The sequence below is a fragment of the Triticum dicoccoides genome, chromosome 7B (assembly GCF_002162155.2).
Source record: "Triticum dicoccoides isolate Atlit2015 ecotype Zavitan chromosome 7B, WEW_v2.0, whole genome shotgun sequence".
Classification (NCBI taxonomy): Eukaryota; Viridiplantae; Streptophyta; class Magnoliopsida; order Poales; family Poaceae; genus Triticum; species Triticum dicoccoides.
In genome coordinates this window covers 116,839,041-116,850,384 of record NC_041393.1, presented here as the reverse complement: position 1 = coordinate 116,850,384, position 11,344 = coordinate 116,839,041, and the positions used below count along the sequence as shown (strand labels likewise).

At 48.1% G+C, this 11,344-nt stretch overlaps 1 protein-coding gene across 1 annotated transcript; it reads right to left on the bottom strand.

Annotated features, from left to right (window-relative positions):
* Positions 1-4,793: 4,793 nt before the first annotated feature.
* Positions 4,794-11,322, bottom strand: LOC119338368 (amino acid transporter AVT1I-like). Its single transcript, XM_037610681.1, has 4 exons — positions 11,156-11,322; positions 6,678-11,085; positions 5,935-6,542; positions 4,794-5,609 (listed from the first exon to the last, which is right to left on the bottom strand). The coding sequence occupies exons 2-4, from the start codon at positions 6,751-6,753 to the stop codon at positions 5,094-5,096; spliced, it is 1,200 nt and encodes a 399-aa protein (XP_037466578.1). The 5' UTR covers positions 6,754-11,085; positions 11,156-11,322; the 3' UTR covers positions 4,794-5,093.
* Positions 11,323-11,344: the final 22 nt, after the last annotated feature.

Here is an 11,344-nt window from a genome sequence, read left to right as displayed (position 1 = left end):
CCACCGAAAACCCCTAAAACACTGCCCGCACGTGACGCAACGTGCGTTCGTACTCCGATTTCGTTCATCCCTGGCGTGTGGTCCCCGGGCGGGTCCCCACATGCGCTGCCAAAACTTGGGTGCATTCCGGCAAACCGCAACGGCACTTGCTGTGCAACCCGGTGGTTTCGGTATGGGCGGAGGGGACCATCGGTCGTACGTCTCTCCGTCGCATCCGCCAAAGTCGATCATTTTTTCCACGGGCCACAGTGACCATGCAGGTCACGCACGCCAAAATTTGTCGCGTTCCGACGCTGTACGGATTCTCTACGTTTTTTCCCACCGAAAACCCCTAAAACACTGCCCGCACATGACGAATCACTAAACTTTTCGAACAAATCACTAAACTTTTCTTTGAATTCGCATAGTATTAAATTTCAAAAATCTACATACAAGGAATATAGTGCAGAATGAATGTACATAATGGTTTTAGACAAATCAACTAAAATTTTGTTTAAATTCGAATAATTTGAACTTAAAAATATAGTGCAGAATGAATGCACGCTTTTTTTTGACAAATAGACAGAAATTGTGTTTGAATTCAAATAATTTTATATTTTTACATCTAGATGAAGGTAAATATAGTTCAGATGAAGGTAAATATAATTTTATATTTTTACATCTAGATGAAGGTAAATATAATTTTATATTTCTATTACCTGCGTAGTTTTTTTAATTACACAAATATTTTTTAGAATGTTTAATTTTTTTAAATATCACACACTTTTTTTTACAGCGTATGAACATTTTTGAAACGTCAAAAACAACAAAATAAAAGTTGTTTTCTTACATCATTTTATTCCTGTGGGCAATAACACGAACATGTTTATAGTTTTTTTTATTCCTATGTTTTTTTATTCCTGCATGCATGTCACGAGTCCTTTTGAAGTTGTTGGCTGCCGGCTGCCGTGTTATGTGGCCGTCCGCTGGCCGCCGCGTTGTGTGGCCGTCCGCCAGGCCGCCGGCCGCCGCGTTGTGTGGCGTTCCGCCGGGCCGCTGGCCGCCGTGATTGTATGCCTGTCGTCTAGTGGTCGCCGTGTTGTATGGTCATCTAGTGGTCGACCGCCGCCGCGTTGTGTTTTGTGATGCCGTCATCGATGCCCAGCCCGCTGTCGTGTGTGCTCGTCGCATATGACATTAACATGAAGAATCGATCGATTTGAGATTAAGAAATTTTTGGGCGTTACTGCAAAGATACGACGACTTGCGTGCCTCAGCGGGCTTGTAAGTGCAAATTAGTCATGCTTTTAAGGGCACGCGTGGAATTTGAATCGGAGGGTTGAGGACAGGCGGATTCATAGGATACACAAGCCCCCCGGATGCGTAGGATATGTTGCCATTAAACATTACAACATAAAAACTTAATTAAACATGACTTAATTAAACTTAATTAAACATAACTAATTAATCCTAATCTATTCGTCGTCGCCGGAGTCGGCGAGGTCCACGATCTCCCCCGCACCGACGTCACCGTCGTCGTCACCGTCGCCGTCGTCACTGCTCTTGCCGCCGTCCTCCCAGTAGCCGTTGTCGCCCTGCTCCTGAGCAATCTGCGGCTGCGCCGCTTCGATGGCCGCCGCCGCGTCGAGTGCGGCCTGCACCTCGGCGGCCTCTGCTGCCGCTGCCATAGCCGCCGCCACTCGAGTGCGGCCTGCAGCTCGGCGGCCTTTCTCGCCTCCGCGGCCGCCGCCGCGGCCTCTGCTTCTGCCTGCGACGCCCGCAGTGCGATGAGGTAGCCGGGGCAGTCGTCGGGGTCGCCGTCCTCGCGCAGTGCGAACTGCTCCGGCGGGATCTCGACGACGGGAGGGGAGGCGGGCCGGGCGATGGCGGGAACTGGACGGCGGGACGAGCTCGGAGAGGGTGCGGCCGCCGGAGGGGGACGGCGGGACCGGCGCGGGGCGGACGACGAGCCACGCGCGACAGACGACGAGCCGTCCGGGCCCGACGACGAGCCGCCGGTCCGCATCTCCCGACGAGCCTGCGCGACGACGATCCAGAAGTCCTTGCCCTTCCAAAACCTCGTGCGGCCGACGATGTTCCACCGGCCGCCCTCATGCTGGCGGAGCTCGGCCGTCGTCGCGCCGGGCCCCCTCGTCGGGTACCCATCGGCGGTGATGTGGAACACGCGAGGCAGACGGCAGCCTGGCGGCACCATCAGCCCGAGACGGATGAGCTCGTCCGTCTCCGGCGTGCTGAGGCTCGTCGGCCACGAGCTGCCGCCGCCGTCGCCGTCGGACGCCATGGAGGCCGCCGGGAATGGGAGCTCGTCGGCGGTGGAAGCGCGTCGGTGGGTGGGGTGAGCGGGTCGAGACGCGTCGAGTGGAGTGGGGAAGGCAGACGGGCAACGGGGGCGGTGTTATAAAGGCAGGCGTCGGTGCGTGGGGGAGGCCATCCGGTAGGTGACCGACGCCCCGGCGTAACGCCGGCATTATTGGCGCATCGGGCCGGCCGCCGCGTCGGGAACCGCCTTTTGACCGACGCTTAGACGGCACACAACCGCCCGTCCACACACGTTGCGTCGTCGTCCCCACACGTCACGTCGTCTTTTTTTTTCATACAGTCGACGCCACGTCGCCACGAGTACGTCGCTTGACACGTCACGTCGTTTTTTCTTCGGTCGACGTCGTACGTACGCGGACGGACGCGTGTACGGGGTAGTCGGCGTAGAGCCCCTGTCGCGCGGGTACAGCCCCGTCGCGCGGGTGGGTACAGCCCGTCGCGCGGGCGGCGGCTTTTATGTGCTGAGACGATCCTACCTTTTTAATGAAGGGGTACGGAGCGATCTCAGCCGTTGTTGTGTTTAGGGGTTGTATCGAAGAAGAAGTGTAATTTTAGTCTCTCAATTTTTCAAACCAGATAATTTTAGTCCCTCTGTGCTGCTTTGTGTGGTTTTGACCGGGTCTACGTCCATGTGGCGATCCCAGGTGGATCTTCTCGTTGCTTATCATTCGAACTTGGCTAGGCATTTCATCAAGCAGTTGATGCGCGTCCAGCAGCAGGAGAAGGGCGTGGGCATGGAGGCCTCCGGCGAGGTGGCTCTAGTCCTTGGAGACCTCCGTAAGGCCACTCCGGCGCTTCCCGCAGCGCGCCGCCCACGGGGTTGACGTGAAGGCTGCCGCCGCATGTGTCCGGCCCGCTGGCCGCACGCACAGCTCCGCCCTGGCCTTGCTGTTGTACGAGCTCGCATGTATGCCGAGGCCAAGCTGTCGCGTGCGTCTGCGCCTGCTGGCTGCACGCAAAACTCAGTCCCAACCCTGCTGACCTCGCCATGCCTTGGCATCCTGCACCTTCTCTGCGTCAGGAACCCGGCCTACAGCCATCCCGTCGGCCCGCACCGTCGTGCACGTTCGCTGCCGCCACCCGCGAGTTCATGAGTCCCGTCATCACAACGCCCAGCAATCACGGGCGACCACATCGTCGCCCTCTCACACGGAGCGCATCACGCAAATCACGCACACAGACAAGAGCAGCAACGTCAACCCAGCACGGAGCACGCACACTCAGCGCGAACGGTAGCACACACACACAAGCACAAATCCTAGAGCTACTCAATGCGCAGCAGCCCATCAACTCCTGGTGGAGCGCGTCGCGTGCAAGTTCCTCCGACGGCCGTGCGCGCGTTCAGCCACAAGGAGCGTTGAGCGCAAGAGCTCAAGCAAGAAATAGAGCCGTGGCGGCAGCCGGCTGGAGCGGGCGAGGGAGTGCATGCTGCCGCGTGCCGCCTCCGGAGCCAGGCTTGGTCATCGGCGAGCTTCAGAGCACCGGCATCCAGGGTGCCGACACACGAACCGTGTGCTGTTTGAGGTTGAAGATGCTCATTACAGTGGGGTCCATAGGTAAGTCAGAGGGATAAATAACAGGAATTAAAATTTAAAAAATGGGTAGAGGTGGTGGGGCCCACACTTTGCCAATCCGAGTCAAAAACCGCTCAAAGATCGGCAGAAAACCACCCAAAGTTGCACGAGGGACTAAACTTATCCGGTTTAAAAAGTTAAGGGACTAAGTTTTGCTGGTTTTAAAATTGAGGGACCATTTGCATACTTTTGAAATAATCGAGGGACGAAAAATATACTTTTCCCTCATTTAACTATAATGAACACTAGCAGGACCAAAAAAGACAGAGCAACATGGACTAATGGTCGCACAGGTTTTCTTGTGTCGATGATGAAAGAGTATTCAGTCATCCACTCCAAATACTTGGGTCAAAATTTTGATAAGACAGCACCAGCCAAACACATGTAAAACTGAGAAAAACAGTTTTGGTGTATCTATATTAATGTGTATCTACCGTTCCCGCAGCAACACACGGAGGGAGATAGGGAGAAGACGAGAAGTTAGTCAGGAAACTTGTGCTTAGTCAAAAATAGAATCGCAGATTTATTAGCTGACATGGCTAGAACGGAGCTTTGCACCGACCTGTGGTTTCAAGAAGCTCCCGACGCTATCGCATACCTTACACTGCCAGCAGATTGTAACTCTGATCCTCGTTAATATCGTATACTTCTTTGGGTATGTCATGTATCGATAGGCAGTAACATCAACATATGGGCAGACCAGATAACTTCAGGAAAGCCACGAGCACCGGCTCATTTCAACTTCAGTGTGTGCGCGCGCGCGCGCGCGTGTCGACATACCTGAATGCGCACCGATATCCTTTTCGTCGCGGTCTGAGTGCTTTGAGGTGCAAAGAATTCGCAGTTATTCAACATAAAAAGGATGCTGGAACAGCAGATTTTGCTTCTGCAACAAAAGGCTGAGACTCTGCTGATCATCATCATTAGCAAGTAGCAACCACTAGCTAGACATCAGGCTATACATACATTTGAATAATGTTTATAACATGATAGGTACAAGCAGTTTCTTCTGAAGTAAGTCTTAATACTACGACATCTTAGGGATTATTCCTATCCATTCTTATGTAAGCTAAATTCCTATCTACAGTACATCTTGCCAGGACATAGGTACAGACTACAGAGTACAAGCATGATTGCGCCGTACTAGAACAGGCTCCACTGCATATGGTTGTTCATCCACATCCATGCTCATCAAGCATTTCACAAGCTCTGGATGATCTGCTTCAGTGAGCTGGAGGTGCCCACGACCACAAGCCCTACCCCGACGACGATGATGCCCACGCACACCACCTGCTCGAACCCGACCTTCCTGCAGGTCCTGGACCTGATCTTCAGGTAGCAGATGCACGGCAGCAGCATCGTGGCGGTGCCGCTCAGGAACGAGCCGGTGAGCGCGACCGCGTAGGCGAAGTAGGGCACGACGAGCGCCACGATGGTCGTGCTGACGACCAGCGAGGTCCTGATGGAGACGCTGACGGCCTTGTTCTTGCCGACGTGGAGGGTGTCCTCGATCGCCTCCGCTATCGGGGTGACCAGCAGCGCGAACTTGGTGAACGGGTTGATCAGCGTGGTGTAGATGGCGATGCTGGAGCTCAGGTTCCTCGACGGTAGGTTCAGCGTCACCTGGGACTTCAGTGACTCGCCGTACATCAGGTACCCGACGACGCCCATCAGTCCGTAGCTGAGAGTGCAGATGATGAAGCAGAGGAGCAGAACCTGAAATTGGGAAAAGGGAGAAGAGGGGTTAAGCACAAACGTGATTCCTTAGTACTGCAGCTTTATGTAACGGGAAAGTTTTGACAGGATTCCAGTTTCCAGAATTGGAGTGCTGCTACATGTATTTTATCCTATCAGTCAAAAAGGTTATACTATTTTGCATTGACTTGGAGCATGTAAAGCAAGATTTAACCATAATAGTTGGGGCAGGCTAGGATCAGTTGTGGTTTCCAACAAACAAGTACTAGCGTGCCACACAGCAGTAATATTTGCTTATTGGTCAGAGAACACAAAAGATCGGAGAAAGGGTTTCTGCTTTACTTACTGTTGGGAACATTTTTCTGTTGCTCATTCCAGTGTATATCATGGGGAAAACAGCATGACCGCTGAAACAGAATGAGTATAAGCTCATGGCAGTTGGAATACCAGCCCAGTGGACAAGCACGCCTCTCTCGTGGAAGCCAACACCATCAAATGCTCCTACCCAGATAACAGCAGCGATGAGAATAACGGAGGCCATGATTCCTCCAACAGAGACGTACGCAAGCGCACTTAAGCTCCGAAACCATGTCGTTGGCAAAACCAACAGACTGAAAATCAGAACAAACCCTTGCTTGCCTCCAATCTTGAGTCCAGCAACATGGAAGTCGACACTTGGAAATAATTTCTCCAAGTTATCACCTTCCAGTATCATGAAATCGATTGCCACAAGGTACAGCTCCAGGTACATGAATATTGCTACTATGATTCTTCCTTTCCGGCCAAAAGCCAGTTCACCTATATCAGGATAGGTCTTAACAAGTGAGCTTGAATCTATGCATCTCTGTAGGAGAATCCCAGTGTAGAAGCAGATAACTGCTATAGTTGTGAACATAAGTACGCTCAGCCATCCTCCTTGAGACAATGCATAAGGAATCGATAATATCCCAACCCCTGCAAAATAGAAAGTTAATACTGCAAGTTAGCTAGGTTAAAGAGGACATATGAGGCAGCAGAGTAAGTAAACAGATATAGCATGATTTCTCCAATCTCATGCTTGAGCAAAAACAGAGAAAGAATGGAAGAAACCTGAGAGGGCGTTAACTCCATTGAAGCAAGTTTTGAGGAAGCTCGTCCCAGACTTTGAAGGAGTACTGGTGTCCATCACAAACTAGTAGTGCTATTGGACTAGACCGTGTTCATTACCTTGCCTTTTAAAGACAAGGGTGGTGCATGAAGTTGGCATTAGCAGAGCACTTTCTTGTGATAACTGACTAGATGTCCATCTCCCAAAAAGAAGGGAGGAAAAAATGCAAGAAAAGCACTGACTGGAGTTGCAAGGGCGGCAAAGCGGATCTGTACAATGTATGTTTGATTTCTCAATAACAGATATGCACAAGAGCCTGAGGATCTAGGGATACATGTCCCAGAGATTAAGGAAGGAAAGACGCCCATCACAAATGCATGCAGCAGCCATGCAAAAAAGCAGGGAACAAGTGAAGTTGTTCCGTCTTCTGAACACATGTTAGTAACTAGGATGTTTATAGGACCAAGACTTTTGAAAACACATGTTTCTGTGCAGTCTCCTTGGATTATACAATCCAAATATCTTTAAAGGTAGGCTAGTACTTTCTTCTTTCTTGATTGCACGCGCAAAATTTGTGTGATGTCATGATGCAATAAAAATATTCAACTTTTGTCACACTGTCGTAGTATATATCCCTGAATTCGAAGATAACAGAGGTAAGAAAACTGGCTAGCTAGAAACTATATACAATCATACATTACGGGAGTGCAAATGTATAAATACTCAACAGCCAAGCAATGTTCTAGAGGGAAACTATAACCTAACAAAAAATGTGAGTAAACCAGTACAGTAAATTATAAATCAGACTTATATAATGACTAGATTTTCGAAAATAATTAATATTTAGTCAACATATATTAGTTACTGCCAGTATGGTACCCTTGTCAGTTGGGGTGGTGGGAACATGGAGTTCGCAGCTGTTAGACCTGGCTTTAATCCCCAATCATGGCATAGGCGCTCCTTAATAGCATCATGTCAAATAGAGTACTGACAACAATTAACACACATGAGTGAAGTAATCACTAACCAAAACTGTAGATGAGTATCCAAGATACATAAAGTTAACCTTGACCCCTACTAGCTTGCTGTTTCAACATACCCAGCATACAATGCGGTTTACACTCGTTTTAAGATGCGATGGAACATATATCACGCACAAAATTTTGTGTTGATTAGATGTCATGCCATGATGTAGAGAGTAAAACAGACAAAGGCCCACAGTCGCAGCATACAACAACAACATAAGTGAGAATTTAACGAGGAAAAGAATACCTGATTACTGTTAGATAGAATAAAAAAGCTTACACTTCCCACCATGTTAGAGCACATATACAAAACTTTCAGAATAAAAAATATTTCCCAACATGAGTAAATTGTAAAAGTTTGAATAATAAGAAGCATAATTACGAACTAGTGCATCATTCAAATCATTATGTACCTGCACTAAGCAGAATGATGGCAGAAGACTGTATATGTGGCCAGAACCTCATCTTTAAAAAAATAATGACACTACCCACTATGTGATGTCTCCAGTCTGATGATAACAAAAGTTTGTTGCACCCAACAAATGTGCCAACCATAAAGCTTTCTGCTACCTTGTTGCAGCTAGCCCTAGCTAATACATAAAACATCACCGTTCCACTAAATTTGCCTATTCTACATCTGGTGGGATCATATCAAATCATGAGTGCCAAAATAATATAACATATGTTTTCTGCAATAAGAAGAATTTCACTATTTGTCGTTCAACTGCATTATTTAAATCAAAGCAGCTGAAAAAGGAACCGCTTAGTATTTAAGCCACATGGGTCTGCTCTTGAAAGGCGCCAGGCCAAGTATATAAAGCACATTGCCTGAGAGATCCCAAACGTAAGCACTTGAAAAATCATTCTCTTTTAATTCTTTAACAATGACAAATACAAGTTTTGTGCCAAAAGTAAAACACCAATCAGCCCCACGAAAATGTAAGGAATAAGCATTTTTTGTCCAGTGGGGATCACGTCGTTGTTGTGAAAGTCCCATAAAGTATCACGATACAATGTTTCAAAATTCCAGAGGATCAGTATCATATTCGTTCCTGACATCAAATATTCAAGATACAAGAAACACAAGTTGACAGTCTTGGCGGAAATGAAGAGTGTAAGAATGACTGCCTTTTCTGGTCCTTGATATCAGGATGAATTTGACATCAAACTTTAGCATTTTTATGTATTACATTTACATCCATGAATTTTGTTAATATTCTTGAAATATTGTATCATGCACTTCTTGCCATTGGAGTGTGGACTAGGGCACCAGTCAGTTTTCCAAGTATCGTTCATGCAAAGGATGTATCAAATTAACATATACAGAGTTATCTGTTCTTAGAAATGAATAACGGAGCATCAGCAAACACATAGCACAATTTAAGTTTTACAATACTTAGGTCTAAAACTGATCGGTTCTAAAGCACTCCGGTGAGGTAACACAAGAGATGACACAGTGGTCTCCCTCATGGTATCCTCTTGAGTCTTCTCAACCTGTTAAAGTTGCTTCGGGTGATCCACCATGTATCCTCCTCAAGATTCTAAAAGTAAATCTCCATTGCCACAAGTGTCAGTTGCGTACTTCCACACGTATCAGCTCAGTATCACTTTGGTTGTAGCTAAAAGCTACAGCATGCATTTGTGTTGCATTAAAGAAAACATATAAATTATGTAAAAAAAACAGCTGCGAGCAATTTCATTCAGCATTCCCATTGCATAGCATATAATTTCTGTCTGGCAATGGAAGTGGAACTTGGTTACATTTACTAATATTACAGGATAGTTCCCTTTATAAAGGAAGGATGCGGACCTGCAGATAGCAAAAAAGTTGCCATTCCCAGAGATATCTGGCCACCAGAGTTATCAAATAAAAATCAGCTCTCTGTGAAAGCTAGAGGCATATCAAAGAGAGGTAAATGAAGTGCGTTCCTCAAAGGAAATAGCACAAGACATGAAAAATATGCTCAGTTTTATAAAATGAATGCGCTAACAAGATAATAGAAAATAAAGCAATGAAAGCTAGCCAAAGTTGATGGAGGCTGTAGCAGCAAAGAGGTGATCATGATTAGATATTCTTTAATGGTAAAGTTACCAGACCTGTAGCAGAAGATGCTAGGTGAAAAGCAGTAGAATATTAGCTTTGTTCTCAAAGGTAAGTAGCTTTGCGTGTGTTTTCGGCCTACATTTCCAACATTTAGGGCCTAAATAGAGTGCAGAAACTTCACATCAACTTTGCTGAGAATAATTTGACGCCCGCAGAAATTCCACAACAAAACCTCGTGTTCCAGATTCCAGAATATGTTTGGGCAGAAACAGAAAAGTGCATCAAAACCAATGATTTCAAGATCTTCTGAACTGATTCGAATAAATAGTTAGGTTTGGTCCTTTCTGTAGGATAAGGTCCACTGCGAAGACTAACCCTTTGCTTTTTTTTCTGGTGGGCAGGTGGAGTAATAATTGATACAAAAATCACGATTATATTAGCCGAATTTGAACAAACTTCATTTAGGACCTATATAGAGTGGACGAACTTCACATGAATTTTGCAGAGAATAAGATGACTCTCGCGCAAATTCGTGCAAAAAAAACCTCGTGCTCCAGATTCCAGAATATTATGTTTGTGCAGTTAGGTGTGGTGCTTTCTTAGGACAAAGTGGTGATGTCAAATACAATATGTTCTTCGAGAGTTGAATAAACTCCCCTTCGAAGACAACCTTTTTTCTTTTCTTTTTTGTGGTGGGAGGGTGGAGTCTCAGATAATAGATGCAGATCACGGTTCTGTTGGCCGACTTCGAACAACATTATACAATAAGCTTTGATGGAGAAGTTTTCAGATTTATCCTGGTCATGTCATTGCAGACCACAAAAGTCCCAACATATTTCAGAGGAAAACTTAAAGGTGAAAGTCAAGGTGAAGAGAAGCATGAATGCGCACCTACTCAGCAAGCACATGCTGGCGTGCTCCCCAGCCCAACCCAAGTGCAAATGAAATCTTTCATCCTGTGCCTGCCGCCCACTGTGCCCGACACTTCACTCTCTATCCGAATTCTTGCCAGGCCCTCTCAGATTTTTAATCCGTCAGAAATCCCAGCCCCCCTGACATGCCGCGACGCCCATCCACACATTGTGCATCGGCACTAAAATCAGGCGAGGAATTGCGCTGGTACGGGACAGCACTCTGATGGTCCGGCCAGCCAACGGACTGAATTCGTACCAGTTTGGCAGTGGCAGGCACTTACAGTTCAGTTGGCGCCCAGCAGCTCCGCCTCCGGCATCGCTTCCGATGTGCCCTCGCCTGAAATACCCAAGGCGCGGACGATGGCGGCACGGCGCCCGTCGACCAGCAGCGGCATCAGGCACCAGCGGCGCCCTCCCCAGTCGAAACCTGAAACCCACGGGTGTAAGGAGTCAGGGCGCAGAGGAGAAAACCAAGCGGTAGCCAACCATGAACTCACCAGAGGCAATGCGAGGGGCGGCCGCTCCGAGGCATCCTGGTGATGGGGGCGGGGGAGAGGGGGCGAGGGGCTCTGCGGTGGCCGCACAGCCGCAGTGGCGGCCGGCGACGGTGCGCCGGTCGCTTCCATGGCTCCCCGTGAAACGCCGCGACCGCCACTGTGCCGGAGGTCATTCGCTCAGCCGCGGAG